At 37.5% G+C, this 20941-nt stretch overlaps 1 protein-coding gene across 4 annotated transcripts in view; it reads right to left on the bottom strand.

Moving 5' to 3' along the window:
- The window catches only part of MATN2 (matrilin 2), a 56156-nt gene that overhangs the window by 2740 nt on the left and 32475 nt on the right, over positions 1–20941 (bottom strand). The window contains exons 7-25 of one of the 4 annotated variants that reach the window (XM_031058984.1): positions 19439–19561; positions 17114–17236; positions 16146–16268; positions 15869–15991; positions 15352–15474; positions 15142–15264; positions 14809–14931; positions 11610–11732; positions 11393–11515; positions 11177–11299; positions 10886–11008; positions 10560–10682; positions 10297–10419; positions 10009–10131; positions 7674–8087; positions 5044–5196; positions 1288–1359; positions 679–783; positions 310–435 (exon numbers count right to left, since the gene is read on the bottom strand). In XM_031058984.1, coding sequence (XP_030914844.1) covers positions 323–435; positions 679–783; positions 1288–1359; positions 5044–5196; positions 7674–8087; positions 10009–10131; positions 10297–10419; positions 10560–10682; positions 10886–11008; positions 11177–11299; positions 11393–11515; positions 11610–11732; positions 14809–14931; positions 15142–15264; positions 15352–15474; positions 15869–15991; positions 16146–16268; positions 17114–17236; positions 19439–19561 — 2579 coding nt within the window. In that variant the 3' untranslated portion in view covers positions 310–322. The remainder of the gene's footprint in view (positions 1–309; positions 436–678; positions 784–1287; positions 1360–5043; positions 5197–7673; positions 8088–10008; positions 10132–10296; positions 10420–10559; positions 10683–10885; positions 11009–11176; positions 11300–11392; positions 11516–11609; positions 11733–14808; positions 14932–15141; positions 15265–15351; positions 15475–15868; positions 15992–16145; positions 16269–17113; positions 17237–19438; positions 19562–20941) is intronic. The other 3 variants (XM_031058986.1, XM_031058987.1, XM_031058988.1) reach the window with 3 other exon arrangements.

Below are 20941 nucleotides of genomic sequence, written 5' to 3'. Positions count from 1 at the left end.
GCAGTAAATGCTATTTCAGTAGCATCTGAAGAAGTAACCCAAAGCAAAGCATGTTAGTCTTGAATTTGACCAGTTCTTTCTTTGCTGTTCCTGAAAGTGTTTACTGTAAGGAGTTATTAAAATTCAAGATCCTTGTTAATATTTTGGCTCCTTCTATGAAGGAGAAGCCGATTAAAAAGTTAAAAGCCTTGCTTCTTGGCAACTATTACGTAGTTTAGATTTTCATAATAAACTGTTTTTAGCTATAGGGGCAGTTTAGACTTGATCCAAAAACATGTAGTTTGTTTTAACCTGCCTTTCTTATCTTACCTGTAAGAAGCAGTTACTCAGAAAGGATATATCGCTGGGTGAGTTTTCTTACTTCACTGGTTGCATAGTTCTGGAATGTCACAAGGTTTTCACATTTGCATTGGTCGCTGTCTTTTGAGGCTTTTGCTGAAAAACAGAAACGCTTAAGTATAGGCTAAATGCTGAATAAATGGAATAGGATGGGGAGGAAATGACAAGGCATTATAAATGCAGAGCAGGTTTATTACAGCTGCCTGTTCTCAAAACAGGTCAACATCCCAAGGAACACCGTGAGGCAGATTCTGTTGGTACTGGAGAACAGTACACAGTGTGTACTCCTCCAAGTTCAAAGAACAGTCTGGGTTGTTCTAAACAAAGGAACCCAATTACCTGTTGCTGAGTGGATGTGACTGTCTTCAAAAAGATACTTGTGGTGTACTGCAAGATGTGGACAGTCAATGACATCTGTGATGGCTATTGTGGTTGATTCAGGTCCTGCAGGAAACCCCCCCAACACTCTAAAGATCAGACCCACTAAATTATAATCTTTTTTTTCTACTTGCATGCACTGAGTTCTCCTTAATTAGTAAGTAATCTCACTCATTCAAGGAAAGGATTAGGGATACAAAGCTATGAAGGAACCAGGCTGTTAGGCTGTATTTACTGTATACATGATATAAGTTGTGGGTTGCAAAGCTGAAAGGGAATCATGAAGGTTCCTGTGAAAAACAGAAGTGACTGAAAGCTGAACATGCTTTAAGTGTGAAGCCCGGTGTTGAAATACAAGCCTCCCCATGAAGTATTTCATTCAGATGATGTAAGAAGCATGCAGCCGTGCTTTTGTTACAGTGAATCTCCATTTTTCACATTGCAGAGTGACTCGGAGGGGCAAGGAGGCAGGGACATAGGATAAACCATTTTAGCTGAATTGTGAGAGTTCTCTACAGAAGGCAGCATGAAAAGGCAGCAGGAGAGGACACTTGAGTTAAAACAGCCAACCTGAAGGCTGTGGACCAGTCCTATGAAGCCTCCCAGATGATGCATCCTGCTGGTGAGGTGACTCTCTCAAGGCTGGTAGATAGAAATTTCCAAAGGAAATGATATCACAAAAGAGCAATAAAAATGTTCACATTCCCTAGAATTGATGTTTCTTGCCAGTAGCTTGATATTTGTCTCTCATAACACACGGAGAATGCCTCATACCTGTGCAATTTAGAAGAGGTCCAGTGTTGAAACTCCACAATTTGCCCTTCAACCCAGACTATCAGAACAACTCCTCCAAAACCAAAGTGATTATTTAATAATAGTGAAGCAATCTGAAATGACAGCAATCTACTTTGTGTCCTACAGTGAAAATTCTTTCATGTTTCATTATCATCCATCATCCTTTGGGGTGAACTAAGTAAGAACATTGCTTGGAGAAAGAAAAAGTTTCTTCCTGTCCTTCAGTTTTCTTCTTTATAATGGGAAACACTGATCAGGGTGTTGGGAGTTTTTAGGTGAGAGGGGTGCAGCAGAGTCTATTTGATACACTACAGGCAAAAAATACACGTTTTTAATTTATGAAGCACAGCCTTTAAAATGTAAGCATTTATTTCAGAGTCCACACCCCGACCTTTTTAGTCAGGAGACTGAGAGGAAAAAGAGACCTGTTGGGAGGCAGAACCGCAGCCATTGTGTGCCCTGCCCCTTTCTTGTGGCCAGAGGGCAGTGTGGAGCCGGCTGCGGTTCCTTAGGAATAGGTCCTTCCCTAGGAAAAGAACACTTCACCTCCCACTGACTCCGGAGCCCTTCATGGCCCAGATGAGCTGCAGAGCAGGTATTTAACAACTGCATGTGACCGATGATGCCAGAGTGATGGAGCAGCTGGGACACAGCCCCTCCTCTGGAACCCAGAGCTCCTTCCCTGAAAGTGAATGCGGGGTGGGGGAGAAAGATGACAGTGCAAACTCGCCCAATATGCCATGAAGATGCAGTGGGGAGGTAGAAGATGCTTCTGTGACATCCAGGTTTGCTATAACTACTGGGGTCCCTGCTGGTTTAGTCAGTTTTGACAGATGCATAATATACAGCTGTGCTAAGTTGCACTGGGGAAGAGATGAGGCCCTTTTGAGTGGAGTTTGGAATTACTGAGCATGAATATCAGGGAAGAACAGATGAGTGCTTGAATAAGGAGACCAGAGATCAGGCAGCAGAACTACAATATTTATATAGAGAGCTATAGATATCTCAGTCTGCATGGGAACCAGCTGCTGGAAGGAACTCAGATTTTGGAGAAGAGTTCAGGGCAGAGAGGTATTGGATGAGGTCACAAGGGAATGAAACGAACGAGAAACAGAGTCTAGCTGAAGAATGATCAAGTGGGAACAAGGATGGTGAAGATTTCTGTTGTAGGAGCAATGGAGCAGGTAAGATGAATTTTGAGTGTTTGACCCTGGGTAATGACTTGCTCTAGAAGTTGTTCAGGAGCTGCAAGCTAATGAGGGGCTTGTTTAGGAAGGGCAGAGGAACTGACCTGAAATGTTTGAGCTTTGGACACCAGGCCGGTATGGACACGTAATTAGGGACAGAAAAATGACAGATGCACTGGTAGAGGTGTGGCAGGAGATCTCCAGTTTGGAATACGAATTGGGCATTTAAGAAACTCCTCTTCAGGCTTGAAGAGCAGTTGGGGCTCTAAGATTTCTAATCTCATTGCCTCTGTGAAGCTGAATAAACACACAAGTAGTGACAGAGGCCGATCACCGTGAATCCCTTGGTGAAGTCAGTGCAATGAATAAATTTGTTGGGGAACAATGCTGAAGTTGGATGTTGGTTTTCAGTGTTCTGTTTTGTAAAAAAACACAAGTAATTTGTTAGGAGGAGCCTGTGAGAGTGTCATCAAAAGCAGTGTCTGAATATTTGCTGAACTGATAACGATCCACAATTTGGAAGGAGAACAGAATGTTAACCAGCTGGCTGCTGAGTACTGTCATCTGATCAGGGCTGGGGTCTTGTGACAAAAATAGTATATGACCATGTAATTAAAAGCTCCCACAATGCACATGCCCAGGGCTGAAGCTGCAATCATATTGAGTGTGTATTATGTATGACATTGCTGGAGCCTCGTTAGTGCTTCCAGTCAGATGAGAAATTAACATCAACCAAGGCAGTGAATGGGAACCTTCCGACTGAATTCCTTTTAATAAGAGGCAAGAGGAAAAAAAACCCTCCTTTTTTTGCCTTTACTACTAGTCATCAAGAATAATTAATAGTAATCAGTAGCTATTTTACAAGGCAGATGCTTTCTTGCAGAATAAAAGAAAAAAGCCTAACCCTCAAAAAAAACATTTGGAGAACTTCTACTTTAGTTGGAAACATGCAATGCATCCACAGCTGGGATTAGGGATGAGAGGCTCTGTGGATCTCTGACTGTCCTCACAAGGTAGAGCCTCAGAAGACCTCAGCTAAGGACCAAAGCTGGAGGAAAGACAAAAGTCATTGCTATTGCAAAGGAGGAGAAAAACTGTGCTGTATACAACAGAAGGAATTTAAAAAAAAAGAACTTTCAGATTGTGTAACAGGTTTGGAGGCAGAATTTCTGGTGGAGTGAGTTGATGAGTAATAGGTAGTTCTGGAGTGTCCAGAAAAACAAGTCTGGTCAGTCCTCAGTTCACAGGTGTGAGGCATTAATTGCCTGTTGTTGAGAGAGGGGGAGGACAGAAGCTGAAGCACCAGTGCTGCCCAGTTACTGGAGGTGTAGACAAGAAACTGCCACAACGGGGCAGGATTTACTTATTTTTTCATATTTTAAATAATGTAGTTAAAAGGAGAAAAAAATGTGGTTGCTAACCACTGTTGTGGGTACCTGAAGGATGCATTTCCATCCCTGAGCTCTGGGGTTTGCTGGTCAGTGAGAATTATTATACTGGGGTTTGCTAATGAGTGAGAATTATTGTTCTGGCTGCCAGATAGTTTTGGGTTTGGCTTCTCCAAAAGCTTTTAAGATGACATGCTGTCATTGGAAGATTGTCTGCCTAATAAAGTGAATTGAACTGACTTGGTTTTATGTTATCATAGTATTTAGTGTTTCAGAAAGATGAAACTAGGACTTGTTAGGACTGAAGGACAAAGAGTATGCAAGCTAAGAAACATCCTTAAAGTCTTTTTTACAGATCCTTTCTTGATATCTGTATAAAGAAATGTCCTGCAGCTAATTTTATACAACAATTTAAAAGAAAAAAAAAAGGGGGCAAAATCTGTTTGCATTTAATTCCAAGAAAAACAACAAAATAAAATCTAGTGAAAATTAAATAATCTTGCACAATTCTAGTCTTATGACTAACATCATTCCATGTGTTGTTTCTGAATTTTGCTCCAGGTACCAGTTTGAATGTACAAAAAAATTCTGAGTCTTGGAAATGTGTGAGTGGGAGAGATATGCTGTCCTCTCTGACTCCGTAGCTTTCATCTCAGCTCAGATTCCCCCTTCCCCTTGCAAAACCTCATCTGGGAATGTTTATTTGGTGCAGTGGGGTTCATTGCATGGCTGACTTAACCACAGAAATAGAAAAGAGAAGAAGCAATTGATTCTTCTAGGCATAGAATTGTACATCTTATGCAACCTTCATGAAAATAAAGGGAAGATAATTACTGACACATTTACCCAGTGATGGATTAACAGTATATATTCTTCATGTATTAAAGGGTAGAAAAATCCAAAAAGCAAAACACCTGAAAACATTTACTTCTGTAAGGAAAATGGAATTTTGTTACCTTCACAGATTTGGGCTCTTAGCTCTTCACTTATGTCCTCCAGAGCTGTGAAATCCTCAGCATAGAAGAGATGTTTATATGATGGTTCAGAAGCAATTTCCAGCAGTTCTTCCTCAATCGCTTTTCCTATTCCAATGGCATAGATGATTATACCTGGATTCAAAAGAAATTGCACATACTTATTATTTCAGCAGTTCTAACTCTAAGCACTTGTTCGTCCATGAAAGGAAAATAAAAGAGAAAGGGAGAGCCCAAGTAATGTATATTATATCTAAATTTAAAATCAGTGAAGAGGCTTAATATGCTTTAATTACTGAGAGATTTGCAGGAACTCTCTTGTTTGCTGTAATTTGACATACAGGTTTTGTGTTAAAGAGATGACACTTGCCTGGCCACTACTGATAGTAAATGGTCCCAGAAAGAGTATTACACACAATCCAAGAGAATCACACAGTTCAGCCTCACAATTGCACTGCAAGTCTCTGGTTTGTGTGTGTCTGTAGAGTATATGCAATGCAGGGTTGATGGGAAAACTGTTACATATTAGCAAATGGGGCAGAATCATGAAAGATGGCAGTAATTTTTCAGAGAAATACCTAAGTGCTTCATTGAAATCCTCAGAGCAGAATGAGGCTTGATTCTTGCTTTCTGAGGGGCACTAACAGGCTGGAAGGCCCATGCAGGAGGGTAAGAATGGGAAAACAAATTTATGGGGCTAGGAAAGAAAAAGCCTTACAACAGGGATGCTCAGGACAAGTGTTTCCACAGCAGAGGTGCTAGGCAGAAGGTAAGTGAGGATGTGTAATTTTCTTAACTCTGGAAGCAGGGAAGGAGGGAGTGATTCAGAGCCCTCTCACCAGAAAAGATTTTAAACAAGTAATAACTACAAAACATAGAGATCTTCAATAATCTCTTTTTCAGCAGTTACGGTTTTATGCTCATGAGCATATGATCTGATACAACATTTCTCTTTATATCAGTTCTGGCTTAGAAAGTGGCCACAACGATACTGATTTTGTGATTCATAGTACAGCTATGAGCTTCACAGCTCTTACATTATTCAAGAGAAGAAGCTGCCTTCTCTGGTTGGTTTCAGATAAAACTTGAGATGAGGAGGTTTGATATCTTTATTTTACATGAGGTCGTAACTGCTGCACACTCACTGAATTGCAACTTTTAACCTTTTTGCTGAAGAATCATGGGCCTGATAACACCACAAAATATGCATTTTCCAAGTTTTTAACTTTTAATGTATCTCCTTACTTTTCTTCATGAATCTGCCTACCACTGCACTTTATCCAGGAAAGGAAATTGTCCACCAGAAGCTAATTCAATTTAATGAATGCACCAGTCATGCTGAAGTTATTGCTATTTAAAGACTTGGGGATATCAGTGATAAAGTTATTCAAGGTCCATTTCATATTGAGCATTACTCTATTGGTTATGTTGCAATTACACAGAGAATGGGCTTAGTCTGTAGCATTGCAGAATCAGTGTAAGCAGTCCAGAGCTGAGGTTTCATTCAGCAAGGAAGTTGGTTTGTACTTCTTTCCTTCTGTAAATCCTCCACGTAGTTTCATCTCACTAGCAAGCCTGTAAATGTTTGGGGTTTTTAAAGTTATTTTAAAATCACTTTATCTTTCCTTGTAATGCCACTCTTGTTAGCATGTGCCCTTCTCATATCCTTGGGTGTTTTCCCTTTTCTCCTTACAGAGAGGTATTGATCCTGATCAATGCTCTACTAATCATGTATCAAATTCTGATTAATATGTCAAATCAATAAAACAAGCACAGAAAAAAAGATGTGCAAAATCTTTTGAAGTCTGGCTATTTTCTCTGCATTGTGGCCCATCAGCCATGGTTCTTAAAGCAGTTTCTCATGAAATTAAAAAAAAAGTTTAGCGAAGAAAAAAGATATTGCTAATTTTCTCGACAAGTTTTGAAAATTTTCAGTTCACTCTGCTAAACACATGAAAAGATTCTGATTTGTGGTACAGGTGTTCTAAAGAATGGATGTCTGCCCAAACATATTAGAAATTAAAAATCACCAGTTTTCAGTCACATTTCAGCATATAGGCATGTAGAAACAGTAAGATAGACAGCACTACAGTTATATTCTTTCCAAAAGAGTCATCTTCCTTCCAGAACACCATTAGTGCTATAAAACTGGTTAAAAATAAAGAATATCCCCTATAAACATGAATATAGCCAATTATAATCGTAGTATTTCTCACAAGAATAGATCACTGTATTTTGAAGAGACAGCTTGGGGTTTCTTTTATTGTTTTCCTAGAATTTTTTATGAAGTTCCCAGTGTTCCCAGGTATCTGTATCAAATGTCTACCCTTAGTGGGTACATTCAGGGCACTCAGGGCATGCCAGGGGGGTGGCACCACTACCTGTGGTGAGGCACTCCCCAAGAATCCTGCTGTGGGGATGATGCACATGCCTGGCAGCAAAGCCCCTTGTGAACACAAAGATCTGATGTGCAGGACGGTGGCCACTGTCACTATACTGGCCAGACTGCTTTGACAAACACTCTCTTGATTAGCACATCCAAACTGTTACTACTTTTTATTCCTAAGAATACTTGCCTTTTAGAATGAGACACCAAAAACATCCCCACTTACCACGTTGCTTTGCTCTGGTAGCCCACTCAGACACTTCATCCTGGGCCCGTCCATCCGTAAACACAATGGAGATTCGAGGCACATTTGCTGAGAATGGTCTTGCTCCTTCTGTCTCTGTGAAGCTTCTCTCAGACATTTGCCTCAGTGCTAGTCCTGTCATGGAACCTCTGCCCATGTATTTCATTTGTGACACAGCTTTCTTCATGTCTTTGGCTGAGCTGAACTGCCTTAATGTAAACTCTGTACGAACCTCAGTGGAATACTGAAGCAAACCAACTCGAGCAGCTTTGGGTGAAATCTCAAGTGTATCCAAGATTCCTGAGACAAATTGTTTTACAATTTCAAAATTATCCTCTCCAAGACTTTTTGATCCATCAATCACAAACACCAGGTCAATTGGGCCTTCAGTGCATCCTGTGAAAAGAGTGACAGAGTGTACAGGTCAAGAAAAAAGTCCACAAGACTGGGAAAGGGATCCGGATACCTTGGCAAAAATTCAGGGATCATCTAAAGTACCCTGTTCCTGGCTCATCCTACTGTGCCAATGCATCTGAAGATGTTGTGTACAGTGTGGCTCAAAAGCTGAGCGGGCTGATGACTGAGAATTATGACAAAATTATAACCACAGGGAATATTTACAGAGAAATTTTCTGCTTTGCAGATTACTACATCTGTTAAAAATGCAGCAACAATCAGCAAATGTTTAGAATTAGTCTTCAGTGGAGAGAACTGAAGAACATAGCTAGCACATAGACTGAGTTGCCATAATTTTCTTCCATAGATAAGCCTGTATGCTAACTTTGCATTTGTCAAATTTGTCAGCACTGAGACATAGAAGAGAATCACTGAAGCTGCATTTGTGTTGCAGGAGTTATAAAATAGTTTTAAAACTGTTTAATTATTGAGAGAATCAGAATTGCCAAGATAAGGGTTTTTTTTGCTTGTGTCTACCAATTTTGTAATTAGAAGACTTATGTATTGCTGCTGTATTTCTGGTTGACCCATTAGAGCTGGGAGTTCATCAGAAGACAGGTGAATTTGTATTTCTCATACTTTTTGGCAAATGCACATGCAAAAATCAAAGTAGTTTGTAGGGCATCAATAACAAGGTTTGGGATTTTAGAGATTGGAGAATGTCTTCCAAGCTGCAGACTGCTTCTGCCAGGTAGGTTGTTTTGTTTTGTTTTAAATTCTGGAGAGGAATTGCCTTCAGCAGGCAGAGATGAGTGTGCTTTGTGCAAAGGCTAGCTGCAGGGCTCCTATTGGAGCTAGTTCCTATTGGATCAATGTAGCTTCCAGGGAAAATATGCCATACTAAGGAATATAAGATTTGCTTCTTAGTCTGGACCAAATAAACTTTGACCTCCACTTACCTCTCATCTTTGTACAGGCAGAATGCTGTAAGCACTACACAGGAGAGAATTATTCCGCAGAAATTACTCTGCAGAAATTACTGGAGATGTTTGTTACCAAGTCAAAGTACGAATAACAGATTTTCAGCTTCAAAGCCTGGACTTCTCTTCTTAGGAAATATCTATTTTAATACTGCTCAAGAATTTCTTCCTGCAGTCATCTGAGAAAAAGACACCTCACATGTACTAAGGTGATGAAAATGCAATTAATATACATATCAGAACCACCTCAATACCACTGCAGAAGTCAAGAAAGGGCAGCATGGTGCTTAGTGTCAGTTAAGATGGAGAACAGATAGAACTTGTTACCGCTCTAATCACAATCTCCTCAACTAAGGCATCCATTTTTGGCAGAATAAATGTTTTTACTGAATTCCAGTAGAATTTCTCCTCCAAGTATTAAAAGATGATGAGATAAATACATGTTATGTTGGAAGATAAGCAAATAAAATTAATGAGATTTTAAAATCGAGTACATAAAGATAAAAGACCCACAGTATATGAACCTGATTAAAATGTACATTCCTTGGTAATAAGATTCCCTTTTGGCTTTTCCATGATGTTTCAAAAGAATTATTATTGTACTAAAACAACTCTTCCAATTTGATAGATTTTTGTTTAGGAGAGCATCAAGTTAATTGTTTGAGACATTTTCTGCCACACACATATGCCCTGGGCTTTCAAATATTATATCATGTTTGAAATGAGAGGTTGTGGCAGTGTTCAAAGCCAAGCTGTATTTGGCTTGGAGACATCTGGTCTAGTCGAAAGTGTCCTTGCCATCGGCAGGGAGATTGAACTAAGTGATCATTAATAAGGTTCCTCCAACCCAGACCATTCTATGATTCTATAATTTTTTGAAGGGAGGTAAATTAATTTTAGAAATAAAAGAAACAAATGCTTTCTAAATAAAATATACTTACTTCTGCATGTTTTCTGATCCTCTTTTAGTACATATCCCTCCTGGCATTTGCAGATATAGGAATCGCCATTATTAACACAAGCATATTCACAACCATGGTCAACTGATTTACAGACATCTTTACCTAGGAAAAATGGAAGTATTTATCTGTATTCTATTTAACATTTTATAAATCCAAAGACCCCAAACATGATGTCTGAAGAACATATGACAAAGGAGTACAATATCTTTGCTCATTTATGTAGCAATGCCAGAGAAGAGGGGCTGACAGACATAATGAGTTACTTACTTCGACATGTTCTCCCATCTTGTCGCAGGACAAAGCCCTCATGGCACTGACAGCTGTATGAGTTGTTATTATTAATGCACACATGTTCACAGCCATGGTCAATGGATTTACACAGGTCTTTATCTGAGAATTGTTAAGAGAATCCCCTTATTAGACCATTTTTCAAATACAAAACTGTCATGAACAAGCTTTGAGTGAAAGTAAGTGTGTTATTACTTTTAAGACTGAAAAACATATTCCCCATAGAAGTTTCAGCTACTCACTCCTGCATGTTTTCCTGTCTCGCCTCAATATAAATCCCTTGTGACACTGACACATGTATGAATCGCCAGTTGGAACACAGACATGTTCACAACCATGGGTGACTGTTTTGCAGACATTTTTACCTTGGAATAATGAAAATTGTATTTAGCATAGTTAGCTAAGTAAATAAATTTCACAAATTATAAAAAATTTGGCTATAATTTTCTATGAAGGAGCTCACTTACATTAAGCTGATTCTATAATAAAGACACAAATGACACACTACTGTTCCATAGTGTGTTTCATTAACAGATCAGGAAGTACAAAACAAGATTAAATAACTTACTCCTGCAAGTTCTTCCATCTTCCCTCAGTATGAAGTCTTCATGACACTTGCAGACATAGGAATCACCAGTATTAACACAAATATGCTCACAGCTGTGGTCAACTGAGTTGCAAACATCTTTATCTGAGAAAAGTAGATGGGGTTTGTGAGGTGAGGCTTGTTAGGAAGAGATTATATCTTTTTTAAACCAGCCCAAATAGTTGGAAATCACAACCATACACGAGTGCACTCACACCCACAACACTTTAAGGCCTCAAATAAAAACACACTTTTATAGCTCAGGCTACTCACATCTACATGTCTTTCCATCTTCCTTCAGTATGAATTCTTCATGACACTGGCAGATGTAGGAATCCTCAGTATTCACACAAACTTGTTCACAGCCATGGTCAACTGAGTTGCAAATGTCCTTGTCTGCAAACAGGAGAGTTGGTAGTCAGCACACATCAGCAGAGGCCTTCATTATTGTACGTGTAATTTATCCAGTTAAGTTCCTGGGCTCCTTACTTCTGCAGGTTTTCCCATCTTCTCTCAGTAGGAACCCATCATGGCATTTGCAGGTATATGAATCACCAGAATTAACACAAACATGTTCACAGCCATGGTTGACTGATTTGCAAAGATCTTTATCTGAAAACAGATGACAGATTTTGCTGGTTAACCCATTTCTACACAAGCACGAGCTGCAGATAAAGAGTATGTTGATAAATATCAGACTACTTACTTCTGCAAGTTTTTCCATCTTCTCTTAGCTGGAATCCCTCCTGGCACTTACAAACAAACGAATCACCAGCACTAGCACACACATGTTCACAGCCATGGTTGACTGATTTGCAAATATCCTTGCCTGGGAATAGTTAGATAATATTTACGTGGCTTGTTAGTTACTTTTTTTTTTTTAATAAATGCAAAAGCTGTGGGATCAATCCCATGAGCAAAAAAAGATGGAAGCTTGCAAACTGAAAGCAAATGTCTCTCTCACTAGTTAAATGATGGATATCTTAGCTTACATTGAGTATCTATTCTTTATCATCTGACTAGAACTTCATGGTTTGGATGACCTCCAACTGAAAATAAACCATTTTAGGATTAATCTGACTACATTAAAGAGGAGGAGTTTACATTAAGAGCACTAAGAGTGAAATGAGGGAATAATTTAGTACAGTCATTTAGCATAAATGCATTCTGGTAAAAACAAAACTAAGAAAAACATCACAGGACAGGATTTAACCATAAGTCTTGACATCCTTATATCAGTGCCAAGAGTCTGCATAAACAAAACCTGAAAGAACAGGAACTACTTGTATAAGACAATAAACAAAATCTAACTGGACAGCTGAAAATTGATGCGAGGACTTGTATGACTGCAGTGTTAAACCACTTGGTTAAAACCTCTTCAAAAAGGATAGATGGGGAGAAAGTGCAGAAGAAAGTGGAGCCATCTATCAGCATTCCCTTTTTCTTCTTCATGCCACACAAAAGAAATATCAGTTTCTAATGGAGAACTACCTTTACACAAAAAGTGGCCTCCTGAGAGCCAAGTTCAATCTGACTCTTGAGGTTTGTGTTTTTAGAACTTCAACCTGAGCCAAATTTCTTGGGGGTCTCCTGCTACCAAAAGAAAAATTCCAAAAGCCACTACATAAGACAATATTCTAACTCAAAAATAATTATATTTAATACATGGCAATCTAAACTAGATCTGGTCATAGTGGATAAGGGAGAAATTACAACGTAAGTAAAAATTAGCATCTGCTTATACACAGCTGTGCACAACTCAGAAACATTTGTTTATAAACAGAATAAAATACAAACCAGCAGCAGACATGGCTATTACTTCAGAAGGATAAATTTTACATAGCTGAAAGTAAGTATGAGCCAGACTATTTTGGGATGCAAGAGGGAAATAATAATAGTAATAAAAACCATCAATGATTGCACTATTTAAGGTTATTTTACTAGACACCCCCAAAAAATGTAGTCTCATAATCTAAAAATAATGCCAGGGTAGTTAAAAAATCCAGAAATTGAAGTTGAAAACATCTATAAGATTTGAAAAATGACTGAAAGAAAGGAACATTCACAGTATTTACTGAATGGGAAAATATTAGGAATTTGAAAACACTGAAATAATAAGATGAAGGACAAGGGGGTGAATGGCCAACCAAATAAAGGGTAGTATGAGTACATTATTTAGATAATATTAGGAACAAAAAGCATTCTAACAATGTATTATTAATTAATGGACAGAAAAGTAGAACTGCCAATCTTCATGCAGAAATATTAAACATTTTAGTGTATTCAGATCTGAACCTATGAAATAGATTACTGATGACCTTGTTGGAGTGAAGAGTTTTACACTGGTGAAGTAAGTCACACAGCATCTACTGAACACACAGACACACACACACACACGTTTTTGAATAAGAAACTCCAGATAACTTGCAGCAGAGAGTTGCAAAAGAGGTTTCTTAAGAATATCTTGGATGCTTAATGTTAATTTTCAGTAACTCCTAGAACTCTGAGGAAGCCCCAAAACACTGAGTTGTCTCCATTCCCAGTGTATGTATACACACTGAAAAAAGAAGTATGGTTCCATATGGTTTAAAAAGATGAGTAGTTCACTGTAAGCCAGCCAGATTAACATTTATCTGAATTAAAATAATGCAACAGATAATGTGGAACTTGAGTCAGAGTACAATCAAAGAAAGAGGACTAATATCAAGCAATTTGGTGTTATGGAAAAATTAATCCTGGAAAAACTAAATTAATGTCTTTCTTAATTGATGATGAGTCTGTTTTTTAAAGTTTATGCTGTTCATACAATGGAGCATTCAAAATGGCAGCAGGTATTATTTTGATTAAGGAAACAGACTGCAGAATCAACATTATATGGATTAACACTGGCTAGTAAGGGCTTCAGAACCAATTCTAGATGAGCAACCTTCAAGTAACTTTCTTTCTAAGAATTTGCTTTGCTTCTCTACTACTTAATATTTTTATGGACAGCCCAGAATAAGACACAAAATAGTCACTAATAAAGTTTGTAGATTACTCCACTTCTGAGAGAATAGCAAATAAATATAAAGCAGCTGCTGATATAAGGTAACATGAATCTTTTTGGATAACAGCAAATCATATGTATTTTAAAATAGCCAGAATTAAGGATATACATTTAGAAACAAAGAATGAAGGCTGTACTTACAGCCTAAAGGACATGGGACACCTGTAATACTGAGAATCTTAAATAACTTTTGATCATGGTAGGTAACTAATTGAACATGAGTACTAGCAGAATATTTTGGTGAGAGATTAACACTGTCTTTTGTAAAAAAAAAAAAAAAAGATTAAACAAAAGATAAATGATTTTTAAAATTATGGGTAGATTCAAATAAGAATTAGATGGGTTATTGTTCCTCTGCCCTGGACCTGCTGAGTCTCCTATTAGAAGACTTTCTTTCACTGTGGTGCATCCACAAGGATGCTGATAAACAGCAGAGGTTTTAGGGGAGCAAGAAGAGAGTTATAAAAAGATTAGAAGACATAAAAAGCCTGAAGAAGTTTCATTTGCTTATAATTTACAAAAAGAAAAAACATGCTAAGAGGTTACAGAACAAGTTAAGTCATGATCTGCATGAATACAAACAGAAGAACACAGTACAGTAAAATGTAGCAACATCCTATGCTCAAGATTAAAACTCAATATACTTAATTTGGAAATGAAGTTCACATTTTAAAACCTACATTCAAACCTTAAAATTGGCTGATTTTTCTGAAATGTACCTTTAGTTCAAACAATCCTTAATTCATACAAGTCTTATGATCTATAGAGAAAAACATTCCATTCTGGCTACTATGAACCAGTGAATAATATTCGAACAAGACAAAAAATACATTTCTTCTTTTATTAATAAACTACTTACTTCGGCATGTTTTCCCATCTTGCCTTAGTACAAATCCATCATGGCATTGGCAAGTGTATGAATCTTCATTATTAACACAAAGATGTTCACAGCCATGACTGACTGATTTGCAGATGTCTTTATCTAGAAATAATTTAGATTTTATTTACTACAGTTTGATGAGTAAGAACACTTCCAAAACTTTCAAGACTAACAGCAGTAAACTCCTAGTAAATAAAGAATTTATTCTCCTTTTCACAAGGAAAAATCTTCTGTAAGAACTGCCTCTAAATAATATGATTTTTTCTGTAGATGTCTGAATATAATAAATATAGCAACATTAAAATAACTTACTTTTACATGTTTTCTTATCATCCCTCAATACAAAACCCTCATAGCACTGGCAAAGGTATGAACTATCAGTATTCACACAAATATGCTCACAGCCATGGTCAACAGAATTGCAAACATCTTTATCTGTTAAAAAATAAGATTGCCATATTTAAAATATATCTTCAAATGTGCAGATTATAAAGAAAATCTACTAAAGAGAAAGATACTTACTTCTACATGTTCTTCCATCTTCCCTTAGTGCAAATCCTTCATAACACTGGCAGATGTAGGACTCATCAGCATTAACACAAACATGTTCACAGCCATGGTGAACTGAACTGCAAATGTCTTTATCTGAGAACAGTTGATGATATTTGGTTAAAGAACATCTACAGCAAATGTATCATGCAGGAAGAAGTAACAGCTTTCATTAGGTCTACTGATACCACTGGAATAAACAGGGAAAATTTTAGGCAGCAAACACTTTTAACTCTTGATATCTAAACATTTTTGAGTATTTTCTGTTTCCAGTCTGTTAGTTGATCTGTTAAAAGACACTGGTTTTGTCCACAGAGTCTCTTATAAGCATTTGGAAGGTCTAAATGTATAAATATATAAATACTATTCCTATATTATATATATGAGGACTACTCCTTTATTATGACAGTAAACTGTTGTATTTGTTTGAATGCTTCTCAGATCTACATACTGTAAATAAAATTCTATGAGTAATTCTCAGAGTACTTACTTCTGCATGTTTTTCCATCTTCTCTCAGCAGAAAACCCTCATAACACTTGCAAACATAGGAGTCATCTTCATTAACACAAATATGCTCACAGCCATGGCTGACTGATTTGCAGATGTCCTGTCCTGGGAATGATTGATGTAAATGTAGGTTTTGAATGAAAACATGTTAGAGAAATGTAGCTGTCAAAAGGAAGTTTGTTGTTTCCAGTAGGAAGTAAAAAATACCCCTTTCCTTCCTTGTACATGCAAAAGTGTTCAACAGATACCAGTCACTCACTTCTGCAGGTCTTGCCATCTTCTCTCAGTACAAATCCCTCACGACACTTGCAGATGTAGGAATTGTCAGCATTAACACAAATATGCTCACAGCCATGGTTGACTGATTTGCAGACATTTTTACCTGGAAATAATTTAATATATAAAAAATTATGTCAGTTAAGGGTAGTATGTTCAAAGTTAACTTGCTTTTAGTGTATCCTAACTTTTTGAGACAGGCAGAATCTGTCTCTGCACAGAATAACAAAAGAGGGTGACATTGTGTAACAGCAGCTAAGAATAAGAAGCTTTAAATTCATCATGGTAATACCTGGATGCCTTTACTTTTTTCTGTAAATATTTTTAACAGCAGGTGTTGATATTAGATATTATGGGGATTGCAGTAAAGAAATACTAAATGCCTGTGAGTTTTTCTGAGACTTATCCATGATTCTTCTTCACTTGGTGACTTATGCTATAAAAGTTGAGAAAAATTTGCTATTAGTTTTTTTTCCTTGATATCTGACACTCATCTGTGTGATATAGTCAAATTTGTAACCCAATTATGATACTTTTGTTGCAATAATCTTTATCCTATTTTGGACAAAATGAACTTTCCATTAATAATGTTGCAAGCTTCATGCTGGGTAAGACTTTATAAACATTATATATTTTTGCCTTGAAATTTTAGAAGAAAATCACAGTTGTCCCAGCTCTGGATAGTTTTGGATCCACAACTGTCCAATTTCAGGGCTACTTTTTAAATGTCACTGATGTTTAGGATGTGATTCAGTTGCCTAAAAGTATGCATTCAGCACCATTTTAGATGCCTCAGTATATCCAAGATATCGGCACACTGCTGGCAAATATGACACCAAAGGTGAAATATGACCTCTAGAAATCCTTGAACATTTAGGCAATCTAATCCTACCTTACAGATTTCTTCTGTGTGTGTATTATTAGACTCTGAGTTGCTGAATAATAACTTACGTTTACAGGTTTTCCCATCGTTACGGAGCCTGTATCCTTCGAAACACTGACAAGTATAAGATCTGTCACCATTTACACACAAATGTTCACAGCCATGATCACTTAGAGCACAATGGTCAACTCCTGTAGGAGCAATCAAAATTATTTAAAAATTTAACCAATAATGACTCGATTATTTTTCATCTCTAGTGTTTGCATTCCATATAAGCAAGTAAATATAAATACATTTAACTGTTTAAACAGTAATTCAGTTTCTCATCTGATTATAAAGCTTCAATAAAATGTAAGAGGTCCTAGTGAGGTCCTACTTTTCAATTTTTACTTTAAGCAGAGTTGAGAAATTATACTTTTCTGTGTTTAACGTAACTAAACAGAGTCCATGTCTAAATTGAATTAAAGTGGATTAAAAAACCAAAATACTTTGGCAATGATTTTATATAAGACACTGGCAAAGACATAAAAGCTACCTTGTGAACATTCTTTAAATAGTCTCTAAATGAAGTGAAGGTGGCAGTCCCCAGAACTCACTTGTGGACCTGACCCAGTTCCTGTGGCAGCAAGAAGAAAACCTCTCAGATGTCAGTGGGATTTGGCTTGGACTATTCAAGATTTTACAAAGAATTGCAAATGACAAGTACTATCAAATGTGGTCCACTTTTCATCTCAAATTTCCCAAGTGTTTCTATGTCATGTAAAGACACAGGGCTCCTCCCCATAGGGCAAACAGGACTTGCTTCTGTCTATTGGCTACACACTTATATTTTTGTAATGAGTAGTCAGAGTACAGATTTGGTTACCATGCAGGTGTTCCCATAGCTTTCTTAAGATCCTTGAGCCAGTGTATATAATACTAGAACGTCACAGATGTTTTCTCACTAGGACTGGTGTATGTTAAATGCTAAACTCTTCCCTTCAACTGATCCTTCAGGAAATTGCAAAGTGCCAAATCTCTCTTCATGGTAGCCTAAAAATGTTCATGAGGTTTCAACATCTCATCTAGAGCTCAGGAATAGGACAAATCTTTCCTTAATATATATGATGACAGGGTTAGGGTTAGCTACTCAAAAAAGCCCAGTTTCATTGCACTCAGCGCTATTGTCATAGAATCATAGAATATCCTGAATTGGGAGGGACTTGCTAGGACCAATCAAAGTCCTACTACTGGCCTTGCAGAGGACAGCCCCAAAACTCACACCATCTGCCTGAGAATGTTGTCCAAATCCTTCTTGTACTCTGCTGCTAATAGGTTTCCAAGTACAGCCTGGAGAAAAATAACTCAGGAATGAAAAATAATCTCTTGTTACTAGGAAGGAAAACGGATTTTCCGTTTTCAAGTTGATAAACCTCCATTATTTGGCTGCTTCTAAATTTTCAGCGGTACTACAGATGAATATAAAAAAAAATTGTTTTTAGTAGACCCTATTGTTGTAACATGTACACTAATCATACTTTTGTGTTACTGTCTGCCCCTTTCTAGAGAGTTGCAGTGGCAGACAGAAGCAAAGTCTGTCAAGGTATTGGATGGGGCTAAAGAGGTTAGTATGGAGGCAAACACAAGGATAAATACAAAGGCAAATTGCCTTTGCTGCTTTGCGTCACTTCTCTCTAGATAATTTTTGTGGCTGAGGACTTGCAGTTTGAGTTCTCTTAAAACTTTGTGCTTGAGAGCAAGAAAAAGGGTGAACTCTGGAGCTCCTCCAGGCCTACAAGGTTGAAAGATAATGTACCTCCAAAATCTGGAAAAAGTGGACAGAGCACTCTCACCAAAGAGGTCCATAAAAAGTCAACAGGTAAAATGCACTCATATTCTTTTTTTTTTTGGCACTTTCAATACATTATTTTTCCAGCGAAGGAGGCCATTCAACTGTGTGGGAAATTGTATAAATTCTCAATGATCATTTGATTTATGAAGAGTGGAGGGCTGCCAGGACAACTGCTCACTTTTTAAGGGTTCCCATGCTAAATGTAAAGCTCAGTGTGGGGCTCTCAGTTCTCCTCCTGCCCCAGGTAAGGTGGGGCACTTCGCTTTGGGGACACTGCTGTCCAGATGACCTGTCAGATACATTTGTCATGTGTCTGAAAAACTGTCCTCAAACCTGGGGATCAATAGGTCTCCCAAAACTTTTCTGAATATATGAGGACTAACAGTTATCTTGACAAATATTCTTTCCTAAATACTTTTTCTGTTTCTGCTTTCAAATAATTTCTAAAGTATTACTGAAATGCAGGCAGTAAGAATAAATGGAAAGTGAATTTTTTTCCCTGTATGAATACAAAATCCTTTCCCAAGGGAGTTGAAGTAAAGGATGTTCTTGCAAGACTCACGTGAGCAGGTTTTTAGGTCCTCATTGATGACAAATCCTTCAGAGCACTGACAGACATAGGAGTCACCTGTATTTAGGCACAGTTGCTCGCAGCCATGGTTGCTTTCAACACAGTGGTCCACTCCTATTGATTTGTGTTAATGATTGAAGAAATCACATTGGTGTCTTAGATACATAAACTATGACACTGTAGTTAGTACATGATGCCTTTGCAGAACAAGGGAACAAGATTAGTACAGCTTTTTATTTATGCAAGTATCCCCACCTACTTGAGTAACCTGAGTTAATTAACAACACCTAAGTGAAATTAATACAACAACCCCACTTGGCATACAGCAAACTCGGTGAAGTGCAGATTTCCTTTGCCAAAAATCACAATGTGATTGAACTAACACAAAGTGGAGAGAAGGGAGAATCCTGAAGCCTAGTTCGGTCTCACCCACAGAATCATGCTTTCCTTCTTTCAAAAGCAGGACTCTCTCCTCTGTTCACCATTAAATTTTCACAGCAAATATGAGTATTAGTAATTTTTGAAATAGAAATTATGGCTTTCAGATTGTTTCATAAAGATTAAATTCTTTTCTCAACAGGATAAGAAATCACCAATTTAAAACTTTAACTGGCCAACAGGTTCAAGTAATTAAAGACTCATGGGGGACAGATAGAAATTATGAGTGGGAGAGTGTCTTAACATGTTCCATTTCTTTGATTTTCCTATTCCTATTCCAAGTAAGATAAAATGGAATATGTCTTTTAAGTCTTGTATGTAACTAGTTGTGTGAAAGACAAAAAGTGGGGGAAGGGAGAAAGGTGTGAACTGGGCTTAAAAAATACATTTCCTCACAGTGGACAGCAAAGCTGCAGGGTGAAATACGTGCACTTGCACATGTATTATACAATTTGCTGTCTCTGTGAGTATAGAAAAAGGACATTTTAGGAAAAAAGCTTGAGCTTCCTCATAGTGTTTTACTACTGGTTTGTTAATGGCTAGTTTTAGTTATATAGGCCCAAATCACTTTAGCTTAAATTGATCAAAAGTAGTGGAGTTGCCTCAGACACACACACATAGTCTTGCATGTCTCCTTTGCAAATCATTTACAGATGTGAACAGACATGTCTTCAGCAATCTGTTTGCATTTAAAAAAATCTGTACTTAATATTAAATCACTTATTTTAAATATTTCTGTGTATTCATTTATTTAACTAAGCAATGAGTTTGCAGTAATTGGTCCAGATTTGCCATTATGCGCAGAGAGACAATGTAGGCTTGAACAAATGAAGCTGAGGTGTCAGTTTTTACTAGCTAAAGCAAGTTCCAGCTGGAACCTCCTCCTTTTTCCAAGAGTTCACATCATCATGAAGAGGCTTGTGTAACTTCTCAGAGCACACAAAAAATGTGGAAACAAAAAAAAAGAAAATACCCATATTCTCTGTGAAAAATTACATCTGTTTGGCTCCATCTTTTCCATACAAACACCCACACCAATATGAATTTTTAACGTTT

This window comes from Geospiza fortis, unplaced genomic scaffold (genome assembly GCF_000277835.1).
Source record: "Geospiza fortis unplaced genomic scaffold, GeoFor_1.0 scaffold200, whole genome shotgun sequence".
Lineage (NCBI taxonomy): Eukaryota > Metazoa > Chordata > Aves > Passeriformes > Thraupidae > Geospiza > Geospiza fortis.
This window is presented reverse-complemented; position numbering and strand designations above follow the sequence as displayed.